This window comes from Amblyraja radiata, chromosome 22 (assembly GCF_010909765.2).
Source record: "Amblyraja radiata isolate CabotCenter1 chromosome 22, sAmbRad1.1.pri, whole genome shotgun sequence".
Lineage (NCBI taxonomy): Eukaryota > Metazoa > Chordata > Chondrichthyes > Rajiformes > Rajidae > Amblyraja > Amblyraja radiata.
This window is the reverse complement of record NC_045977.1, coordinates 24,253,723-24,278,214: the sequence shown is the minus strand read 5'-3', so window position 1 is coordinate 24,278,214 and position 24,492 is coordinate 24,253,723. Positions and strand designations below refer to the sequence as shown.

Below are 24,492 nucleotides of genomic sequence, written 5' to 3'. Positions count from 1 at the left end.
GGAACGCTATGGGCTTTACACAGAGTGCTATGGCCACAGCGCTATTGGTCGCAGACTGTTCAGGAAAATTCTCGTATAACAATGAGTCTTTGGAATTCTCTTTCTCAGTAGAAGTTGAGCGTTTGATTATTTGTCAGGCAGTGGTAGAATTCTGGATAAGCCTAGTGGTGAAATGTTACCAGTTACATTGGGATTGGCCTTGATTTTACGGAACGGTGGGTGGGCTCAAGGGGGAGAGGGAGGGGTGGAGAGAGGGAGGGAGGGAGGGAATAAGAGAGGGAAGGAGAAAGGAAGGAGGGGAGAGGGAGGCTTCCAAAATGGCTTCTACATCATCACCTGGTGCTAAAAGCAAGAAGCAGTCATTCAAACAGCAGTATACAAAGAGATGGCAATGAATGCACTGTCAAGTAAGGTGCGTAGAAGACACGTCAATTGGTAGCAAAGTTATGCATTCTTGTACTCTTACATGCGTATGACTGCACATAAAATAACAATTTTTTCCGCAAAATGGCACCGTGTAAACATACTGATTTTCAGGTACTAGAATACTGAAATGCTCTGACAAAACTTGGCAGCTCTGCTAATCAGTTTTTAATGCACTCTTATTTGTGCTCATTGTATTTGCACAACTGGGTTTTTGTAACAATAGACAAATTTCCATGATAAGATGGAAGCTTAGAATGTTTTCTGGGACTCAAGTCCTTTGCAATGGCAACAAAATGACTAACATTGCTGTGTAAGAAGGAACTGCAGATGCTGGTTTACACTGACGATAGACTCAAAATGCTGGAGTACCTCAGCGGCACATCTATGGGTAGCAGGATTGGGTGACGTTTCAGGTCGAGACTGAACTCAGGATCTAGAACCATAATGTCACCCATTCCTTCTATCTAGAGATGTTGCCTGTCCTGCTGAGTTACTCCAGTACTTTGTCTATCTACTAACATTGCTGTATGTGTGGGAAAGATTCATATAATAAAAAAATAAACTGCAATTTATCTGTAAAAAAATATTTAGGACAAAAATTTTGAAGCTGTGCCAAGGATTAAGAAGAGCACGGGCATTCCCCGCAGTTTCATGGTAGAAGTTGATGACCCAAATATGAGGGGTGCAATGCTCACCAACACTGGGAAATATGCCATACCTACAATTGATGCGTAAGTACTGTAACATCAGCATTTCCAAGCTGCAGTTCTAGTATTGATAGGTCTAGGTCTTATTTATGTAATTGGCTTTTAAATAATGTGATGAAACGGGTTTAAATTGTTACGTTTGTAAACATCCACTTCAAAATGTCCTACTTAATTCATTTCTAACTTTAATTACTTTGCCCGAATGCATTCGGACAATGTAATTAAACACTAACTTTTTTTTGAACTAGCCATATTATGTCTTGAGTTTTCACATTCAAAACTTGAGGTGAGATTTTTAAACATGCTAGGATTTGGATACAGAGTGGTAGCACAGACGGATGCAACTATAACTGAATGTATCTCCAACAAAGTACAAAGGTTGAGAATTCAGTCAGTGTGGGAAATGGGTGAAAAGTTACTTTAAAAAAAAAAGTTAAATCAATTCAGATTTCAAACTAAATGTAGATTTGAACAATACTTAGAAATTAAAGGAAGTATTGCTCTCCAGTAAACTGAGAATGTAAAGTAGACAGAAAAATAGGGTTCATAAATAGGGGAATGTGGGAACTTGGAGACACTGCATCAGGCTCTTTGAGAGCTGCTTCCTTGTAGAATTTAGATGCAGTGTGGAAACAGGTTCTTCGGACCATCGGGTTCTCGCCGACCTGCGATCCCTGTGCACTAACACTATCCAATACACAAGGGTCTCCGGCTCTGTAAGGCACCAACTCTACCACTGTGCCGCACTGCCAGAGGTGCAAAGGGACTTGGGTGTACTGGTGCAGGATTCCCAAAAAGTTAATTTGCAAGTTAAATCAATAGTAAGGAAGGCAAATGCAATGTTAGCATTTATTTCGAGCGCACTAGAGTATCAAAACAGGGACGTAATGATGAGGCTTTATACGGCACTGTTCAGACTGCATTTAGAGTATTGTGATCAGTTTTGGGACCCATATTGACGTTGTAGTGTTGGAGAGGATACTCAGGAGGTTTTTGAGAATAATCCCTGGGATGATTGGGTTAACGTATGATGAGTGGCCTGGATAGAGTGGATGCGGAGAGGATGGTTACACTAGCGGTAGAGTAGGACCAGAGGGCATAGCCTCAGAATAAAAGGACGTACCTTTAGAAAGGAGATGAGGAGGAATTTCTTGAGTTAGAGGAGGGTGGTGATTCTGTAGAATACAGTGCCACAGACGGCTGTGGCAGCCAAGTCATTGACAATTTCTTCGGAATTTTGAAGAATGAGTAATCTTACTGAAACTTAAGATCCTGAGCAGAGACGCAAGGGTAGATTTTGGGACGTTTGTACTGTGGGAGAACCTAGATTAAGGGGATGTAGTTACAAGGTAACGGTCTGTAATTTTCTATCCCAGGCAGTTGTGTATCCTGGATTACTGGGGCTGTTGAAAGAGGTACATTTTTGAAAGATGGCACAGAATAGGAGATGAGTTCTGGGGTAAATCAGCCATGTTATTGAATGGTGGGGCAAGCTAATTGGGCCAAGTGGCCTATTGTCGTTCACATTTTCATGAAAAGAAGTTACCAGAATTTTAGTAGAGTTAATGTTTGGGGGAAAGAATGATGTCCTAGTAAAACTGGCTGTGCTCGGAGTGAACAAGTCCCCTGGTTTAGAAGGGTTGCATCCAAGAGAGTGCCGAGGCTGAAGTTTGAGGAAGGGCTTGCCACAATCTTCTAGTCATCACTAGGAACTAGCAAATGTAACAGCGTTGAATACGGGATGTCAGGATATGGGCAGCTATTTAGAAACATAGAAACATAGAAATTAGGTGCAGGAGTAGGCCATTCGGCCCTTCGAGCCTGCACCGCCATTCAATATGATCATGGCTGATCATCCAACTCAGTATCCCGTACCTGCCTTCTCTCCATACCCTCTGATCCCCTTAGCCACAAGGGCCACATCTAACTCCCTCTTAAATATAGCCAATGAACTGGCCTCGACTACCCTCTGTGGCAGGGAGTTCCAGAGTTTCACCACTCTCTGTGTGAAAAAAGTTCTTCTCATCTCGGTTTTAAAGGATTTCCCCATTATCCTTAAGCTGTGACCCCTTGTCCTGGACTTCCCCAACATCGGGAGCAATCTTCCTGCATCTAGCCTGTCCAACCCCTTAAGAATTTTGTAAGTTTCTATAAGATCCCCTCTCAATCTCCTAAATTCTAGAGAGTATAAACCAAGTCTATCCAGTCTTTCTTCATAAGACAGTCCTGACATCCCAGGAATCAGTCTGGTGAACCTTCTCTGCACTCCCTCTATGGCAATAATGTCCTTCCTCAGATTTGGAGACCAAAACTGTACGCAATACTCCAGGTGTGGTCTCACCAAGATCCTGTACAACAAGCCTAACAGCTCATCCACTTTTATGGAAAAACTTCTTGAATCAAAAATCTGGGGGAAATATTAATTGGCATCTTGAGATGTTGGTTGACGGTGCAAAGGATGCACAGATTTGATTGGAAAATGATGACTGACTGCCATAATTTATTACTTTTTAAGTAACAGGAGGTTGGTGAAGCGAATGCAGTCAGATGATGCATATGATTTTTGCAAGATTTGTATTAAAGTCCTGCAGAAAATGCAAGTAAGCAAAATTGAGGTGCATCCAATCAAAGGATGGACAGCATGATTATAGATTGGTTGCTTTTACTCCATAATAAAGTATTGTCTGGATATTTCCAGAGTTAGTACTAGGACCATTGCTTTTTGCCGTTGTGCACAGTATAACTTCTGTTTACTGTCACCCACTAAGTTTGAAGAATGTTAGATAATCAAATTTGTCATATAATGAAGTGTCAGCCCACCCTTGTATTTAAGCATGATAGATGGAAAATTGCTGGATAACGTCTTTTATTATTGAGAGTAAAGAGTAAAATTAAAATAATGTTAAACAATGAAACTAAGCCTATTGCAGAATGGCTGACGAGTGGAAATTTAATATAATGAAATGCTGTATTATGGCAGGAAGAATGAGACAATGTAGCCTAAATAATGTAATTCTAAGCATGCAGGAAGAGTGAGACTTGACCATGATTAGCAGGGCATAGGGGATCCTAGATTCATAAAGAAGCTGGGAAGTTAAAGCATTGGTAGGCTAAACAGGACAGTTGTGCCCAGTTCTGATCACCAAGCTGTAGGAACAATGTGAAGGTCTTATAAAGGGTGCATGGAAGTATTGTTTACTTGAAAGACCCAGAATGCTGGTGTAACTGTGGGTTAAGCAGCCTTTCTGGGTAACATGGCTAGGTGGCGTTTCAGGTCGGGACCCTTCAGACTTGCACGCTAACGCTGAGTTACTTCAGCATTTTTTGTCTTTCTTTGGTAAACCAGCATCTATAATTCCTTATTATTATATTTACTTAAATGAATCCTAGGATTACGAATTTCAATTGTAAGACTAAGTGTTTTCCTCAGATTAGATGTACTAGACTAAGTGGGATCTGTTGGGTCCCTGTCACATGGGAGGCCTGGTCCCCCAAAGCTACCCGTTCCCCAACGCAATATTCCACCGCTCACCCATTCCCTCAACGCAATATTCCCACCACTCACGCCTATCCCTCTCCCATCAAATCCACCTCTCCCTGTTCACATCTCCCTCTACTCCCCCCCCCCCCCTCCATCCCACCTTGTCCATCGCCCCAGGCCCCTTCTACCCCTCTCCCTACCCCGCTGCACTCCACCACCCCTCTACCCCACTCCTTCCCTCTTCCCCACCCCCCCCCCTCCCATCCATCTCTTCCCTATCCCTCCCTCATCCCCCCCCCCTCCCTCTTCTCTATCCCTCCCTCATCCCCCCCCCCCTCCCTTATCCCCCTCTCCCACCTCCCTCCGTCCCGTCTCCCCCCCCGTGCTGTGGGCTCCCTCTCTGTGTTGAGGTCGGTTAGGAGCTGCTGGAGTGCTGCCCTTCCCGGCACCCGTGGTGTCCCTCGACAGCGGGGTTCGGCGCTCCCCCCCCGTTCTCTCCCTCTACCATCCCATCTTTCTCCTCCCCATTTCTCTCATCCTCCTCCCCTCACTCCCATTCCCTGTCCCAGCACCTACCCCGGTCGTAGAGCAGGGCCTGGAACTTGGCCTGGTTCTCGTGCCCGGCCCTGGCTGTAGGTGGCCGAAACACTCGCGGATGTGGGCCTCGACGGAGCCAGGCTCGCTGTGCCGGGGTAGGGTGAGGGTGGCGGGCGGCCGAGCCAGAGCTGCCCGCAGAGCAGGAAGCGGAGGCTATGCTGCAGGATGGCGGTAGCCAGGCGGCCCCCTAGGCGCTGGTACACCTTGACCCAGGCCTCGGGCTTGGGTACAACTCCAACCCTCAGCTCGGCCGCCACCTGGGCTCCAGTCCAGGCCCCGACTTCATCTCCGGGCTCATCCCGGACCCAGGCTCGTCCTTGGTTCCAGCCCAGTCCCAGGGCTTGGCCCGCGGCACCACCCTCCCCACCAGGTACTGTGCGGCCGCAGCTCCTTGAGCGGCAACGCCACTCCTTCACCATGGCAACCTCCAGCCGATTTACATCGGATGCGGCCAATCAATGCGACGCCCCTTCATGACCTGACAGGAGAGACCAATCTGCGTTGTGGGACTGACTGCGCATGCACAGGTTTTACGATTTTTAAACCTTAATAACTTTTACAATATACCATTGATCGGAACGAAACTTGTTGCACAGGAGAACGGGGTGAGTAAGCTAGCAAACAATCGTGGCGCTATTGCGTACATAGAAAAACCACGCAAACCGGGAGAGCACAAGATCAGAGTTTTAGTCATGTATAGATAGAAGATAGATAGATAGATAGGTAGGTAGGTAGGTAGGTAGGTAGGTAGGTAGATAGGTAGATGGATTAATTAGGTAGATAGATGGATTAATTAGGTAGGTAGATAGATGGATTAATTAGGTAGATAGATGGATTAATTAGGTAGATAGATGGATTAATTAGGTAGATAGATAGATGGATTAATTAGGTAGATAGATAGATGGATTAATTAGGTAGATGAAATCTATGGATAGATCAAGAATCATGAAGCACAGATTTCTCTTAATAGTATATGTGGGGGGCTTGTGGAAGAATCACTTTTAACAGAGAGAGCATTAACCTGTTTTTCAAATGCTCATCCAGGGGAGAGTTTCAAACTCGTCAATACTTTGTATTTCTTGCAGGACACCAACAGTGAAATTATGTATGATTATGAATGGAGACAATTTAATAATCCAAGGGCACGGTCAATATACGAAAAGTGAACCTTTTCACTTTAGCTTTCAGCACTGCTAACTCTATTTTAGATATTCACCTTTGCTGTCTTGGTACTTAACTAACATATCTTGTATATTCTAGAGAGGCATATGCACAAGGCAAGAAGGAAAAACCACCATTCTTGCCAGAGGAGCCTTCATCATCATCGGAAGAGGAAGATCCAATTCCCGATGAACTGTTGTGCCTTATCTGCAAAGATCTCATGACGGATGCTGTTGTCATACCATGCTGTGGAAACAGTTATTGTGATGAATGCAAGTGATTTCGAGTATTTGCGTCTTCTTGACTTTTGTATTTGTATCTAAACGAAGCCTATCTGCCTGTATGGAGTAATACAGCGTGGAAACAGACCCTTCGGCCCAACTTGCCCAAGCCAACAATCTCGTAGGGAGGACAGTTCACTGATCACATGCCCCACATTCCCTATCCAAGGACCTGTCCAAATGTTTCTTAAACATTGCAATAGTTCCTGTCTCTACAGCTTGTTCCATACCCCACCAGCCCCAGCCCCCCTCACCTTCAACTTATGTCCTCTCGTTCTCGATTCCCCTACTCTGGGCAAAAGACTGCGTTTACCCAAGCTATTCATCCCATGATTTTGCATTCCTCTAAGATCACCCCTCATCCTCCTGCGCTCCAAGCAATAAAGCCCTAGCCTGTCAACCTCACCCTATAGCTCAATCCCTTGAGTCCTGGCAACATCCTAGTAATTCTTCACAACCTCCGAACCTCATCTCCCACCTTCTATACTTCATGACCACCCTATCCACCTGTGATGCCACTGCCAGGGAACTATGCACCTGCACTCCTAGATCTCTCTGTTCCACAGTACTCCCCAGACCCCTACCATTCACTGTGTAGGTGCTGCCCATGTTAGACCTCCCAAAATGCAATGGCTCATTTCTCTGTATTAAATTCCATCCACCATTCCTCGGCCCACGTGCCCAATCAATCATGATCCAGCTGCAATTTTTGACAACCATCTTCACTGTCTACAATATCAGCCACTTTATTGTCATCTGCAAACTTGCTAATCATGCCATGTATGTTCTCATCCAAATCATTGATATAGATGACAAACAGCAATGGGCCCAGCACCGAACCCTGAGGCACATCACTAGTCACAAACCTCCAGTCTGAAAAACGTCCTTCCACCATCATCTTCCACTCCTTTCCATTAAGCTAATTTTCTATCCTTTTACCTCTTTCTCCTTGGATCCCATGCGATTAAACCTTCCTGATCAGCCTATCATTGTGGAACCTTGTTGAATGTCTTGCTGAAATCCATATATCCATCTACAGCTCTCCCCTCATCAACCTTTTTGGTCACAACAAAATAACTCAAATCAGATTTGTGAGACACAACTAACATGCAGGCAGCATCTCTGGATCAGTTATTCTAGCATTTTGTGTCTACCTTCAATTTAAACCAGCATCTGCAGTTCTTTCCTACACATGTATAAATCCATGCTGACTGCACCTGCAATCTCCCGTCGAGCTTCCTACAGTGTCCTTGGATATATGTGATCAGGCCCAGGAGATTTGTCATATGCATCAGGACCTTCAGCACCTCCTTGACTAATACTGACTGCTCTCAAGACGTTTCCATTGGCTGTCCCAGGTTCCCCAATCCTCATGTCTTCACAGTAAAAACATAGGAGAAATACTCGTTGAGGACCTTGCCCATCTACTGTGGCTCTAAACAGAGTTGACGGCATTGATTCCTCAAGGGTTCTATTCTCTTCATTGGTTACCCTTTTTCCTTTTGTATATACTTATACAATCTCTTGGGATTATCTTTAATGCTATTTGCCAGAGCAATATCCTGTCCACTTTTTGCCCACCTGATTTCCTTTTTAAGCTTACTCCTCAGTTCAGGAAACTCCTCCAGGGATACACTTGATCCCATCTGCTTATACCTGTTCCATGCCTCCTTCTTCCTCTTGACCAGAGCCTCAATTTCCCTTGTCATCCAATTTTCCTTACGTTCACCTGCCTTGCCCTTAACTTTTAACAGGAACATGCATGTCCTGGACTCCTGTTAGCATACTCTTTAAAACTTTCCTGATGTCCCTTTTCCTTTAAACAACTTCTAATCAACCTGAGCGAGTTCTTGTCTTATACCTTAAAAGTTGGCCGTGCCCCAATTTGGATTTTGTACTTTTAACCCAGAGTAGGGGAATCAAGAACCAGACCTGATTGTTATAATTTAAGAGGGATGCATCTAACCTCGTCGTAGCTATCGTGTCTTCTCTCTCATGAAGCATTTTCAACGTACAGATATTTCTGTGCTGTATGGAAAATGAGCTCTATTTCTAATAGGTGGGATTTGAGGTCAAAAGGCTTCAGATTATTCAGAAAGATACAGCATGGAGCAGGCCCTTCGGCCCACAGATTCCGCGCCAGCCATTGATCACTCTGTACGCTAGCACTATGTTACACACCAGGGACAAATTATAATTTACTGCAGCCAATTAATCTACAATCTTGTACGTGTGGAATGTGGGAAGAAATTGCAGCTCCCAGAGAAAATCCACGTGGTAAAACCAGTTGGGCCACTGTGCAGGCCTAATCTTATATCTACCAATTATCTTCGTGGCTCAATGTGTTGTATCATCTGCTCCCATAACTACTTGTGCCATGAACAGTAAATTAGTGGGCACGTTTTGTACATCAGATCTGCAGTGATTTTTTGCATTTTATTGCTTACAAATTGGTTATTTTTCTCTTTCTATGATATGCAGGTATTAGAACATCACTACTGGAATCTGAGGAACATACTTGCCCTACCTGCCACCAAACAGATGTTTCTCCAGATGCTCTAATTGCAAATAAATTCTTAAGACAGGTATGCTTGAGTTTCTTGCATAATGCTTCAATTCAAAATCTAATGTCACTAATTTAAACATGTATACAACAAAGTGGATTGATCCATCATCCTCAACGTAATGTATTTAGATTTAGGCAGGAGGGTGCGAACCAGAGTAGTACGGGTTAGGACCTGTGTCTCCAAGGAAGTACAGACAGGGAGAGCTGAAAGAATATGGTGACGCTGATGAGCTGAAGTGTGTTTATTTCAATACAAGGAGCATTGTGGAGAAAGCAGAGAAACATAGAGCCTGGATTAATGCTTGGGACTATGTGGTTGTGGCCATAGTGGAAACTGTCAAGGCGGCACTCAGAGAGGACATACTGGAGGGTTTGTCCCCTAAGGCACTATGAGAGCTTTCTAAGGAGCTTAGAAACGAGAAAGGTATAAAAAACACTATAATCGGATTGTTCCATCGGTCCCAAATAGCAAGCTGGAGATAGAGGAATAGATATGCAGACATATTACCGAAAGGTGACAAAGCAACAGGGTTGTCTTCGTGCAGGGGTCGGCAACCTACGGCCCGTAACCCGAAATCATCCGGCCCGCAGGTGGATTTCTTTTCCCCGTAATCATCCAGCCCGCCCCGAGTGCGGCCGACCTCTGGCTGTACAGCATCCTGCGCAAAGCCGCCTGCACGACCGCGTACCTTGTGTGAACACGTTTAAGAAAGAACTGCAGATGCTGGAAAAATGGAAGGTAGACAAAAATGCTGGAGAAACTCAGCGGGTGAGACATGCAGCCATTGCATGAGGCTGCCTCACCCGCTGAGTTTATCCAGCATTTTTGTCTACCTTCAGTGAACACGTGATTTGATGCCTGCCATCCGGGGCGGGATCCATGTGTACATGTGATATATGTGGCCCGCCATCCGCTCACAGGCATGCGTCCCGGCCCCAAGGCAGAACAAAGATTGCCGACCCCTGTCTTAGTGGATGATTTTAACTTTCCCAATATGAACTGGGACTTGCTCAGTGCCAACGACTTAGAGGCAGCAAAATTTGAGAGGTGTAGGCAAGAGGATTTCTTGAAAAAGTATGTGGATCGTCTAACCTGAGAAAGGAACATACTCGACCTTGTGTTGAGTAATGATCCAAGCTAGGTCTATCAGTGGAAGAGCATTTTGGTGGTAGTGATCACAACTGTATAAGGTTTAAGATTGTTTTGAATAGTGACAACATTGGACTTTGCGGGAAGGTGCTCAGGCAACCTATGATGTTATTAGGCAGGAGATCAGGAGGCTACACAGAGCAATTTTTTTGGGGTAAGCTCACATCTGACATGTGGGAGTTGTTTAAAGGCCAGTTAATTGGTGTATAGGACTGCCTGTTCCAATAAGGAGGAGGGATATAAGGATGGCAAAGTAAGGGAATTTTGGATGAGAAAAGAGGTTGTAAAGTTGGTCAAAAAGAAAAAGGGAACACATCAAGGTTTAAGAGATTGGAATCAGAGAGGGTTTTTGAGGAATATAATGAAAGGAAGAAACACCTCAAGTGGGCGATTTAAAAGGGGCCATGAAATGTCTTTGGCAAGTCGGATTAAAGACATTTTTTGAAAACATGCTCGTGTTTTTTCAGGAGGTGACAAAGGTGAGCAATAGATTTTGTCTACGTCCCATGGTAGGCTGATCCAGAAGATTAAGTTGTACAGTGTTAATAGTGACTTGGTTGTATTGATTTGGAACTGGCTTGCTGATAGAAGACAGGGTTACAGTGGAAAGAGAATATTCAGGTTGGAGGTCATCGACCAGTGGAGTTTCACAAGGGAATGCTTCTGTTTGTGATGTATATAAATGACTTGGATGTAAATGTAGACTGTTTGGTTAGTAAGTTTGCAGATGACACCAAGATTGCTGTGGTCTCGGACATTGAGGAAGGCTTGTATACTGCTTGTATATATTTGATCAGCTGCATAAATGGGCATTGAAGTGTCAGATGGAATTTAATCTGAGCAAGTGTTTAATGTTGCACTTTGGGAGGTCAAATGTATGGAGGAAATTTACAATTAAAAGCATGAGCCTTGATAGTATTGATGTACAGAGGGATCTTGGGCTCCAAATCCATAACTCCCTGAGAGTGACAACACAAGTAAATAGAGTGGTAAAGAACGCATATGGTATGCTTGCCTTCATAGGTCAACCATTAAGTATAACAGTTAGAAAGTCATGATGCAGCTTTATCGGACTTTGGCTAGGTGGTACAGTGCCCTCCATAATGTTTGGGACAAAGACCCATAATTTATTTATTTGCCTCTGTACTTTGAGATGTAATAGAAAAAAATCACATGTGGTTAAAGTGCACATTGTCAGATTTTATTAGGTCATTTTTATAAATTTTGGTTTCATCATGTCGAAATTACAGCAATGCTTATACATTGTGCCCCCATTTCAGGGCACCATGGTGTTTGGGACACTTGACTTCACAAGCGTTTGTAATTGCTCAGGTGTGTTGCCTCCTTAATGCAGGTATAAGAGCGCTCTCAGCACCCAGTCTTTCCTCCAGTTTTTCCATGATCTTCGGAAATGTTTATTGCTGTTTATCACCATGCAGACCAATGTTGTGCCAATGAAAGTCAAAGAAGCCATTATGAGACTGAGAAACAAGAATAAAACTGTTAGAGACATCAGCCAAACAGGCTTACCAAAATCAACTGTTTGGAACATTAAGAAGAGAGCACTGGTGAGCTTACTAATTGCAAAACGACTGGCAGGCCAAGACCACCACAGCTGATGACAGAAGAATTCTCTCTATAATAAAGAAAAATCCCCAAACACTTGTCCGGCAGATCAGAAACACTCTCAGGAGTCAGGTGTGGATTTGTCAATGACCACTGTCTGTATAATACTTCAAGAACAGAAATAGAGAGGCTACACTGCAAGATGCAAACCATTGGTTAGCTGCAAAAATAGGATGGTCAGGTTACAGTTTGCCAAGAAGTTCTTAAAAGAGCAACCACAGTTCTGGAAAAGGGTCTTGTGGACAGATGAGACGAAGATTAACATATCAGAGTGATGGCAAGAGCAAAGTATGGAGGAGAGAAGGAACTCCCCAAGATCCAAAGCATGCCATCTGTGAAACACTGGTGGGGTGTTATGGCCTGGGCATGTATGGTTGCTGGAGGTACTGGCTCACTTATCTTCGTTGATGATACAACTGCTGATGACAGTAGCATTATGAATTCTGAAGTGTATAGACGCATCCTATCTGCTCAAGTTCAAACAATGCCTCAAAACTCATTGGCCGGCGGTTCATTCTACAGCAAGACAATGATCGCAAACATACTGCTAAAGCAACAAAAGGAGTTTCTCAAAGCCAAAAAATTTTCAATTCTTGAGTGGCCAAGTTCATTACCCGATCTGAACCCAGTTGAGCATGCCTTTTATTTGCTGAAGAGAACTAAAGGGAACTAGCCCCCAAAAGAAGCATAAGCTAAAGATGGCTGCAAAACAGGCCTGGCAGAGCATCACCAGAGAAGACACCCAGCAACTGGTGATGTCCATGAATCACAGACTTCAAGCAGTCATTGCATGCAAAGGATATGCAACACAATACTAAACATGACTACTTTCATTTACATGACATTGCTGTGTCCCAAACATTACAGTGCCCTGAAATAGGGGGACTATGTATAAACACTACTGTGGATTGTCACCTTGTCGTGGTGGAGAAGCTTGTGTGATCCTGAGAGCGATGCCTTCTGGACCTATGCTTCTGGTAGGGCCATTCATGGCGGTACGGTCGAGGGGGAGGTCTCTGACAAAGAGCAATCCAACCAAGACCTCAACGGTAGAACAGGCGGAGGGTGATGGCTGACCTCAGAGGAGCGTAACAACGGTTTTGAAGGCAGAGGAAGGCTGCAGTAGAATAGGGTCTCCGGTCGTCTTGGACTCCATACCACTGGATCCTGACGCAGATCTGTCAAGGACCGTGTGGTGGCTGTCTGTGCACCAGTCTCCCCACGTTAAACAAAGTCACGCACCATCGGTCTCCACTGCCCACGTTGCTCCAAGGTGTGTGGATTGCGGATCGGCCTCTACAGACATCTGCAGACCCACAAGTAGACGACCCTATGGAGAAGAGAGGACAGTCATACTCGTTTCGAGTGACCGCCGATGAATTTGTGCATGGTGAATCCAAAATGTATAAAAATGGCCTTTATTAAAATCTGACAATGTGCTTTTTTTTCTATTACAAATCTCAAATTGTGGAGTACAGAGGCAAATAAATAAATGATGGGTCTGTCCCAAACATTATGGAGGGCACTGTATGTGGAATATTGTGTGTAATTCTAGTTTTCCCCATTACAGGAAGGATGTGGAGGCTTAGAAAAGAATGCAGAGGAGGTTTACCAGAAAGGTACCGTTCGTGGGGGTATTGGTTGGGCGAGCTTGGACAGACTTGGATTATTTTCCCTGGAACACCAGAAGTTGTAGGGAGACCTGATAGAAGTATATAATTATGAGAGGCATAGATAGAGTAGACACAATCTTTTTCCCAGGATGGAAAAAGCAAATACTAGAGGTGAGATGGGCAGTTTAAAGCAGATATGCGGGACAAGTTTTTACATGGGTTCATGAGTGCCTGGAACGTGCTGCTGGGGGTGGTAGTTGAAGCAGATATGTCAGTGGCATTTAAAATTACTTTTGATAGGTATATGGATATGGAGGAATGTAGGCTATGTGCAGGTAGGTAAGTGACATAAAGTTCGGCATCACTTGATATGTTCGGAACAGACATTGTGGGCCAATGAGCCTGTTCTTGCGTTGTTCTGTTCTATGGTTTATGTATTAATACAGTAATCTCTACAAATTTGATTTGGCAAACGATTATGTGAACTAAATCAGTAAGTTGCTGATAAACAAAATTCTATAAATTTGACTATTTGGATCAACCAAGCAATAACTTGAAGCGGATGGAGTTTCTGTTCAATCATATCAATAGAATTCTTTGCTTTTGCAGGCTGTTAACAACTTCAAAAATGAAACCGGCTACACAAAAAGATCTCGTAAACAGCAGCTGACCCAGCAGCTGACCCAGCAGCAGCCACGGCTACCTTCTCTTCCAGTTCAAAATCAGCTGCCCAGTCTGAGGCCATTGCATTCCATCAACCCTCAGACTGTTTTGCCCTTAACTAGAACAGCCATCTCAAAGTCGGCAGATCTCCCACTGACTAGTGCTTCTGCAACTGGGCAGGTTTCTGTTGCTATCTCCCTTCCGAGTGCAGCTTCCGCCCCAGTACGTGCTGCTTCTCCTGCAAAAGGAAACCGAGATTCCTCTGCTGCCAGTATCCCTGCTCCAGACGTATCAACAGTAGCTGTTCACCTTCATCAGTTACCTTCAAAACATGAGGAAGGAGATATTCTGTAAGTTTTATCCTTGTATTGAAAAGCATCTGAGAAAACTGTTTAGCAGACTGTATAAATGAATAAGAATTTCTGTACAGGAGTACCCATCAGTCCACTGTTCATGTGCCTCTCCTACATGGAATAATTCAGCAGACTTAGTTTGTGTGAAGAAGGGTCCCGACCCGAAACATCAGTCATCCATGTCCTCCAGGCATGCTGCCTGGCCTGCTGAGTTACTCCAGAACTTTGTGTAGTTTCATCTGAAAACTAGGCGCCGATGCCACTGGTCTGCATCAGCAAGCTCTTCACCAGCAGGCGCACCATCCGGTTGATGCGGCTGTTGCGGCTCACAACTGCAGTTTTTTGTTTCTACCTAGTTCCAAGGTGATGCCGACTTGTGTAAAATCTGACTTGCGTAAAGATTTACAGAACATAACCCTTACGTAAGTCGGGGAGTGTCTGTATTCACTTTGCAAGATTGGGTTATGAGACCTGTCTGAGACAACAAGGGCCAATTTCAATAAGAAGGCATGACCGGTTGTAAGTAGATTGGGAGCAGATGCTCGCAGGTAAAGCAATATACAGCATATGGGGTGATTGTTGGTACAATGGGGGAGATTTGGGGAGTTATATGTAACTAAACATATAACGGGAAACGTGAGAGTCCTTTGAGGAATATAACAGTGCAGGACAGTAATTATTAAGGAAATTAGGAGGTTAGAAAGGGGCCATGAAATATCATCAACAAAAAAAGATTAAGGGGAAACCCATGGCGTTTTATAAAAATAGTAAGAGAAAGAGTAACCAGGCATTTATCTTCACTTCCGAAGGCAGGGATTAAATAGGGCTAATCGGTATGGCTTTGTAGGAAATCCTGTCAATTTGATTTCTTTTTGAGAAAGTCACTAAGCATATCGATGAGAGCAATGTGATAGATGTTGTCCACGTAGACTTCAGTAAGGCCCCTGCCAGGTTTCTATATCATAAACTAATTGGAAAGGTTAGATCCCATGGGATTCAGGGCAGGGTGGCAAATTTGCACCCAGGTTGATTGGAAGTAGGAGGCAGAAGGTGATAGTGTGGTGCTATTATGATGGGACGAGTGTGAGCAAGCAGTATTGCATCACAAAGATCAGTGCTGCGACCATTGATGTTTGTCATGTGCATTAAAAACTTGGATGTGAATATAGAAGGTATGATACCAATATATGTGATGTTATAGATAGCAGGGAAGGTTTTCTAAAAGACTGCGGCTTTTGGGTCAGCCAGAGTGAGGTAATAGCAAATAGAATTTAATCCTGACAAGTGTGAGGTGGTTGATTTTGGGAAATCAAACAAGGGTAGAATGAACACAGTAAATGGTAGGGCCTTGGAGTGTAGATAAACAGATGGACTTTGGGGTACAAATCTAGAGATCCCTAAAGGTAGCAACACAGGTGAATCAGGTAATGTAGGAATCTGGATACGTGCCATCATTGGTTGCAGCATAGACTACAAAAACTGGGACAACATATTGCAACCTTTGTAAACATTGGTTAGGCTGTCTATGGTGTATTGTCTGCAGTTTTGGTCATATTATAGGAAGCATGTGATTATGCTGGAGAGGGTACACAGGTACCTCAGCCTCCTTCACTCCCAAGGAATACAATCCCAGCCTATCCAGTTTTTATTTTCCACTCAAGTCTTCCAGTCTCCCCAACACCCTTGTGAATATTTTCTCAGTCCCCTCTAGCTTAATCAGAACCTTCCTGTTGCGTGGCAAAAAACTGCATACAACACTCCAATTGCAGCGTGACCATAGTTCCGTACAACTATAATGTGACGTCTCAACTCCTTTACGCAAAGACGCATAAAATTAGGTTAAGTGAGCCACCACCCTGTTTACCAATGTCACCATTTTAAAGAAACTATATACTTGTATTCCTAGGTAGACAAAAATGCTGGAGAAACTCATCGGATGAGGCAGCATCTATGGAGCGAAGGAATAGGCGACGTTTCGGGTCGAGACCCTTCTTCAGACTTGTATTCCTAGGTCTTTTTGTTCTACAACACTCCCTGATGTTCTGCCATTCACTGTGTATGTCCTGGCCAGGTCATCTCCAAATGTTGTTAATTATACCACCAACGTCCTCATCCAAATGGTTAATATATAAATGACAAACAACGGTGAATGCATCGCCAATCCCTGTGGTCATAGGCATCCAATCCGAAGTGCAGCCCTCCACTACCACCCTCAACTCCTACCACCAAGCCAATTTTGTATCCATTTGGCTGGCTCACCTTGGATCCCATGTGATCAAACTTTCCCTGCCAGCCTGCTATGTGGGACCTCATCAAAGACCAGTCCTCTTTGTTACCTCTTCAAAATAAAATTTAAACTAATGAGGCACAGTTACCAGCTCATCAAGCCATGCTGATTACTTGACAAATACTTTGAATTACCTGACATAGAATGCTATGAGTCTAATGCAAATAAATGGTATTAGTGTTGGTAGGTACAGTGAGTAGCCAAAATGCCTGTTTCTTGAAGAAAAGGTAGGTTTCAAGGTTGTGTAACTGCTGGATTGCCATTTTCTTAATAAAACCTATCTTATTCACTAATTTATTACTCCCAAGTCAGCAACAATGTGGTTGATTCTTCACTTCCATTTGGCAAAGGAGGAATAATCCATTCAATTTAAGAGCCTTGGGTGATGACCAATAAATGTTCCCTATGCTAGCAATATCCACATCACGTCCCAAATACATTACCATCCCAAAGCACCATTGCAATTGTTGAATCATGCAATGTAGAAACAGACCCTTTGGTCCACCAGATTCATGCTGACAAAGTATTTATCGATACCAATCCCATTCACTAGCTTTTGTCTATAGATTTCCATGCCTATTCCAATGTTTTAACCAACTCTTTAATGTGTATTGGCTGCAGAATATGTCTGCATTTTTTTTATTACACAAATGATCTATTTATTGCCTTTTGTGATGAGTGAACTGAGGTAGGAAATTTATTATTTGAATTTAGGAAATTCACTTTGGTGAATGAATTTGAATAGATGTTTGCATCTTCCCAGATAACTAATAAATCTGGAAGATAAAATTAGATTTTTTTTTAAGCCAGTGTATGTTATTACTTCCGGTTAGGGAAATTGGCAAATCCACTGTGACCGTTACCTCTGGAATAACGACTGCCAACCCATCCATGCCTACAAGCAGCACCTCGGCACATAAGGTAAGTTATTGATCTTGTCTATGTTATAGTTAAATTTTGTTTTGCATGTCTTACTGATAAAGTAGTTAACAACCAAAGGTTTACAAAGTACTATCAATGCTCGATATTACACAGCCAGCCACAACAACAGAATGCTTCAGTGAGCTTTTTAAGGGGCAAAATCTATCTGAAGAGGCCAGTTTTCCCATTCTGTTTGAGGATTACACATAGCACCACACACTAGGCATCCAAATACCATGGGATAACAAGGCTAAGAAGGAGTGTAGTTTCAGGGGACACAGAAGGTAAACCAGCAGGAAAACAATTATGCCAAAGAAGTTACAACGGTTAAAATAGAACAGAAAATGCTGGAAACACTTGGATCGGGCAAGAGAGACAGGGTTAACGTTTCAGTCCAAGACCCCCAAATAGTGAGATAAGGATAGAAAAGGTGAGAACAATTAAACCAGAGAAAGGATTATAAATGGAAAGGAAGAAGATATGAAGGTAGATAAATCTCCTGGGTCTGTTCAGATAGGTTGATGAGGAAGTCAAGGATCCAGTTAAAGAGGGGGCCCAGTTTTATGAGCTTGGTAACCAGCTTGGAGGGGATGATAGTGTTAAATGCCGAGCAATCTATGAACAACAGCCTGGCTATGTGTATTTATTGTCCAAGTAGTTCAGTGCAGAGTTGACAGCCAGTGAGATTGCATCTTCTGTTTACCTGTTGTGGCAAACATGGATCTCTGGCACTGTGAGGCAGCAGCGCGATCAACTGTGCCACCCTTAATATTTGACGGTTGATTCAGTGAATTCAGAAAGTATTCAGACCCCTTCACTTTTACCACACTTTGTTACGTTACAGCCTTATTTTAAAATTGATTACATTCTCTTTTTTTTTTATCATCAATCTACACACAATACCCCAGAATGAAGAAGCGGAAACAGGTGTTTAGAAATTTTTGCAAAGTAATTAAAAATAAATAAGTGAAATATCACATTTACATAAGTATTCAGACCCTTTACTACAATGCTCAAAATTGAGCTTAGGTTCATCCTGTTTCCATTGATTATCTTGAGATGTTTCTACAACTTGATTGGAGTCCACTAGTGGTAAATTACATTGATTGGACATGATTTGGAAAGGCACACGCCTGTCTATATAAGGTCCCACAGTTGACAGTGCATTTCAGAGCAAAATCCAAGCCATTAAGACGAAGGATTTGTCCGTAGACCTCCGAGACGGGATTGTGTCGAGACACAGATCTGGGAACGGATATAAAACAATTTCTGCAGCATTGCAGGTCCCGAAGAACGCAGTGGCCTCCATCATTCTTAAATGGAAGAACTGGAACCACCAGCACTCTTCATAGAGCTGGCCGCCCGGCCAAACTGAGCAATCGGGGAAGAAGGGCCTTGGTCAGGGATAAGTGGAGTGGCAGGACAAAGTGTGGCAGTTAATAGGCCGACACAGGCGAGGGGGATTTTTGGGCAGGCAGAAAGTTGGAACAAAGGCAGCCAGAAAGCAGCAGGAATCACAAAGGTGACAGGATCTCACAAAACTCCCATTGGAGAGAGGAAGTATGTTAGAAATTCATACAGTTGGAATTGAAATCACTAGGACTCTCTTCTATGTGAATCATTGAGGAACAGTGCAGTTGGCCTATACTTGGTTCAAAATATAAACCTCCAGGGCAAGTTACAAAATTGGTACTCTACTGAGACGCATTTATCTCTCAGCAGAACAGTTGAATCATAGTCATAGAATACAGAGTGCAATATAGAATCACTACATTATGCACTACACTAATCACATTTATCTGCATTAGTCCCACATCCCTATGTGATTTTTCCTATCTAAATACCTGTACAATTGCCTTTTAAATGTTGTAATTGTAACCACTCTACCTGCAGCAGCTTGGGGAATTTAATTAAGCAATCTAGAATTAAAAGTTGGTTTGGGGTTGAAACTATTGGATTATCATTTTAAATTTTAAGCAACTTTAGGGACAACCAATAACTGCTACTTTCGTCGGTACTGGTCACATATCTGTCGGTCATGTACCATTAAGCTTGATTGTGGTGTTCTTTTTTCAGGGTTATCAGGTTCCTGTTCTTGGTCATCCTGCTTCACATGGACAATCCATACCTACAACAGGTTTGTCACTTTGGAAATGGTTGTCAGATTGACTTCCAGTTGTAAAATCTAGTTAAGCATCGCATTATTTTTATTTTTAGGTCAGCCAATGAGGACAAGTGGTGTTCGACCACCGGGAAACAGATCAGGCTGGGAACTGTAAGTAAGAACTGTTATATCCACACTCTTCAGTGCTGGAGAAGCTGCCTAACCTGTTGAGTTACTCCAGTATTTTGTCTTTTTTTGTAAACCAGCAACTGCAGTTCCTTCTTATTCCATTAAATCTATCGTTATTTTAGCTTTGGCGACACATCTATTCTGCAAAGTCCTTTGCTCTTCAAGAGTCCAAATAACTGAATCTGTGCCGCCTGCACCAACTCTTCAGCCATATATTCACCTGTACTATCTTGCAGTTGTTGCCCTCCATGGCACACGGCACTGGGAGCAATCTGAAGATTATAACCCTCAAGGTCCTGCTTTTTAACCTTTTGCCTAACTGTTCGCTGTACAGGACCTTATCCCTTTTCCCAGTATTTAATTTGTGCCAGCATGCATAACGACTTCCAGTTGCACGCACTCTCCCTTTAGAATATTCTGCAGCCGCTCGAAGACATCCTAGACCCTGGCACCAGGGAGACAATATACCATCCTGTAGTCTTGTTTATTGCCATAGAGTCTTCTGCCTGTTCCCCTAACTAACAAGTCTTCTATCACTGTTACTCTGCCTGACTTCACATTCCCCTGCTGTGACTCAAATCCAGGTCAGCGCCAAAGATTTGAGTGCTCTCTCCTGGCTGGTCATAACTCCCAATGAAAAAAAGGCATATCTGTTGTCGTGGGGAACGGTCACAGGGACCCCTGCACTCACTGCTTCCTCCCTTTCCTGGTGGTCACACATCTACTTTCTCCTGCAACCTAGGGGTGACTACTTCACTGTAATTCTTATCTATGACTTTCTCAGTCTCCCAGATGATCCTGAGGTTGTCCAGCTGCTGCTCCTGTTCACTAGTGTGATCTGTAAGGAGCTGCAGCTGGATGCATCTCCTGCAGGTATAGTGCTCACTAGAAATCTCTCTGACTTCCCACATCCTGAAGGAAGAGCATACAACTGCCCTATCTGTCACCGCTAAGGCACTAGATAAAGGAATATTTAAGAATAAATGAAAAACACAGAATGCACCATATCCTGCTGTTACCCTCTACGCTGAAGCTTCCTGAGCCAAAGCCGTGCACTTACTCTCATCATGGCTAGTCCCAGCATGCATGCTCCACTAGTATATATCTTTCTTTTATACACAAACTGGGATCAGTCACTCCAAGATGCCAAAGGCGTATGTATGCCATTGATATTTCGAAGTGCCAAACTTTTGTAATGTTTATTGCACCTACTTAAATTGTGGGGTAAGACTGAACTGTAGCCCACAATTTATGAATTTATGCAGCCTATTGTCACCTGGCCAAGCTGCATACACAATGTTAATTATTAAAATAATTGAAATCAGAAAACTGCAGATTCTGGAAATTGGAAATAACAACAGGAAATGTTGGAAATGCTCAGCAAGTTAAACCACACCTGTGAAAACCGATATTAGAAGATCCCTGTAACTGCTTTTCTCTCCCAAGTACCATAGAAACATAGAAAATAGGTGCAAGAGTAAGCCGTTCAGTCCCTCGAGCCAGCATCGCCATTCAATATGATCATAGCTGATCATCCAAAATCAGTACCCCGTTCCGGCCTTATCCCCATATCCCTTAATTCCCTTGGCCCTAAGAGCGAAATCTAACGCTCTTGAAAACATCCAGTGAATTAGCCTCAACTGCCTTCTGTGGCAGAGAATACCACAGATTCACAACTCTCTGGGTGAAAAAGTTTTTCCTCATCTCAGTCCTAAATGGCCTACCCCTTATTCTTAAACATCTAAGAATTTTATGTTTCTCTAAGATCTCCTCTCATCCTTCTAAATTCCAGCGAATACAAGCCCAGTCGACCCATTCTTTCATCATACGTCAGTCCCGCCATCCTGGGAATTAATCTGGTGAATCTACTCTGCACACCCTCAATAGCAATAATGTTCTTCTTCAAATTAGGAGACCAAAATTGCACACGATACTCCAGGTGCGGTCTCACCAGGGCCCTGTACAAGTGCAGTAGGACCTCCTTGCTCCTAAACTCAAATCCTCTCGCAATGAAGGCCAACATGCCATTGGCTTTCTTCACTACCTGCTGTACCTGCATGCTTACTTTCAGTGACTGATGTACAAGCACACCCAGGTCTTGTTGCACCTCCCCTTCTCCTTATCTGGCACAATTCAGATAATAATCTGCCTTTGTGTTCTTGCCACCAAAATGGATAACCTCATATGTATCCACATTATACTGCATCTGCCATGCTTCTGCCCACTCACCCAACCTGTCTTAAGTCACTCTGCAGCCTCATAGCATCCTCCTCACAGCTCAACTGCCATCCAGCTTTGTGTCATCTGCAAACTTAGAGATTTTACATTTAATTCCCTTGTCTAATTCGTTAATATATATTGTAAACAACTGGGGACCCGTTAATTCCTACTCTTTGCTTCCTGTCTGCTAACCAGGATACCATGTGCACACTAATTTCTTGTGTGGGACCTTGTCAAATACTTTTTGAAAGTCCTCATACACCACATCCACTGGCTTTCCCTTATCCATTCTACTTTTTACATCCTCAAATTCCAAAAGATTAGTCAAGTCAATCCTTCTATGAATCAAATCTAATTTTCCTAAACTCTAGGGAGTGTAGCCCCATGCCAATTGACCTATCTTCACAAGACAATCCTTGTCACTTGAATACAACTGAAAGAAAACTTGCACCACCTCCAAGGAAAGAACTGCAGATGCTGGTTTATACCGAGGGTAGACACAATATGCTGGAGTATCTGCGGGACAGGCAGCATCTCTGGAGAAAAGGAATGGGTGACATTTCGGGTCGAGACCCTTCTTCCCCATTCCTCTACAGAGATGCTGCCTGTCCCGCTGAGTTACTCCAGCATCTTATCTTCCAAGAAAGACATGTTCCTCCACAAGTCCAGTATATATCGCCAGCACATTTGATTCTAATTAAATAGTATTGTTTTCTTTCAATAAATCTGTTTACCATTTAGCTTTGACGGGTTTTAGTGCAATTTAAAAGCAATTTTAGTATTTGTAGAATGGTGTCATTTATCCAAGAAATTGCTTCCAGTTTACTTTTTGCATTTGAGTAGCCAATATGAATCTCTAGAAGCTGGTGTTCCTCACACTCTCCATTCCAGATTTTCCATAGTATGTAGACATTTATTTGAGGATGCTATAAAAATGTTCATTGATGCATCTCTATTTATGGTATCTGCTAAAAGTATTAACCGTCACTTTTGAGTGCTTGTGAATCTGCAGATCTGTTATCTCACCACTTGTTTTTAAATCTGCTTCATTAGACCATCCAACAGAGGGCATCATAGTGATCGGATTCCAAGAAGTCGAACACAGGGAATTACCAACCCTCCCCCTGTCTATGTGCCTCCCCCAACTCTCTACCCTCCTCCACCTCACCCAGTTCCTCTTCCACCAGGGGTGCCTCCCCCTCAATTTCCTCCACAGTTTCCCCCAGGCCAACCCCCACCTACAGGATTTAGTGTCCCTCCCCCAGGATTCCCTCCAGCACAAGCCACAATATCTGCCCCTTGGGTACCGCCTGCTACTCCAGCAGCTCCTGCCAATGTCATACCAACCGTAACACAAGTGCCTCCACTGTCCAGGGAAGAATTCTACCGGGAGCAGCGACGGCTAAAAGATGAGTAAGTGAATGAGCATTGATTTCAATGTCTGTAACGTCAGCTGAGAAGGTTTTGGCTATTGATGAACTGTACACTGCCAGGGGCAGGAAGCGAGCGGGCAAGATCATCTCTGACCCCTCTCACCCTGGCCACAAACTCTTTGAATCACTTCCCTCTGGAATGAGACTCCAGACTGTCAAAGCTGCCACAGCCAGACATAAAAACAGCTTTTTTCCACAGGTAGTAGCTCTACTCAATAAACAAATATCTGTAGCCTCCTTTTGCTCTGGAATTTTATTTAATTCACATGTTTAATCAATAATGTTTTATTATTAATGTTTTATGTGCCATTCCTAATTGTCACTATATGTTGTTGTCACTTGCGGGCGGAGCACCAAGGCAAATTCCTGGTATGTGAATACTTGGCCAATAAACTTATTCATTCATTCTTCCATCTCCACCTATGGCATCACTTTTAGTAAGTTCTGGACATTATGCCAAAGGTCTCTCTACATTCGTGTTCCTAAAGTTCCTGCCATTTATTCAATATCTCCTAAAATAATTTGATCTCCCAAAGTGCAATATCTTGCACTTGACCCAATAAATCTCCTTCTGTCACTGCTCCAGTTGATCTGTCCGACTGTATCTTTAAACAACTGTCATTGTCGAAGACTGCCAGTTAAGGGGCTGTCCCACTTGGGCGACCTAATCCGCGAGTTAAGAAGAGTGCGTTCGCCCTTCAAGCTCGAGGGCAC

General features: G+C 43.4%; 1 protein-coding gene across 2 annotated transcripts in view; it reads left to right on the top strand.

Moving 5' to 3' along the window:
- Positions 1–24,492, top strand: part of rbbp6 (RB binding protein 6, ubiquitin ligase) — a 67,588-nt gene that overhangs the window by 34,335 nt on the left and 8,761 nt on the right. For both annotated transcript variants that reach the window (XM_033040730.1, XM_033040729.1), the window contains 8 exons: positions 1,018–1,157; positions 6,472–6,644; positions 9,135–9,238; positions 14,218–14,621; positions 17,745–17,832; positions 19,909–19,969; positions 20,050–20,107; positions 23,399–23,758. In XM_033040730.1, the coding sequence (XP_032896621.1) occupies positions 1,018–1,157; positions 6,472–6,644; positions 9,135–9,238; positions 14,218–14,621; positions 17,745–17,832; positions 19,909–19,969; positions 20,050–20,107; positions 23,399–23,758 (1,388 nt within the window). The remainder of the gene's footprint in view (positions 1–1,017; positions 1,158–6,471; positions 6,645–9,134; positions 9,239–14,217; positions 14,622–17,744; positions 17,833–19,908; positions 19,970–20,049; positions 20,108–23,398; positions 23,759–24,492) is intronic.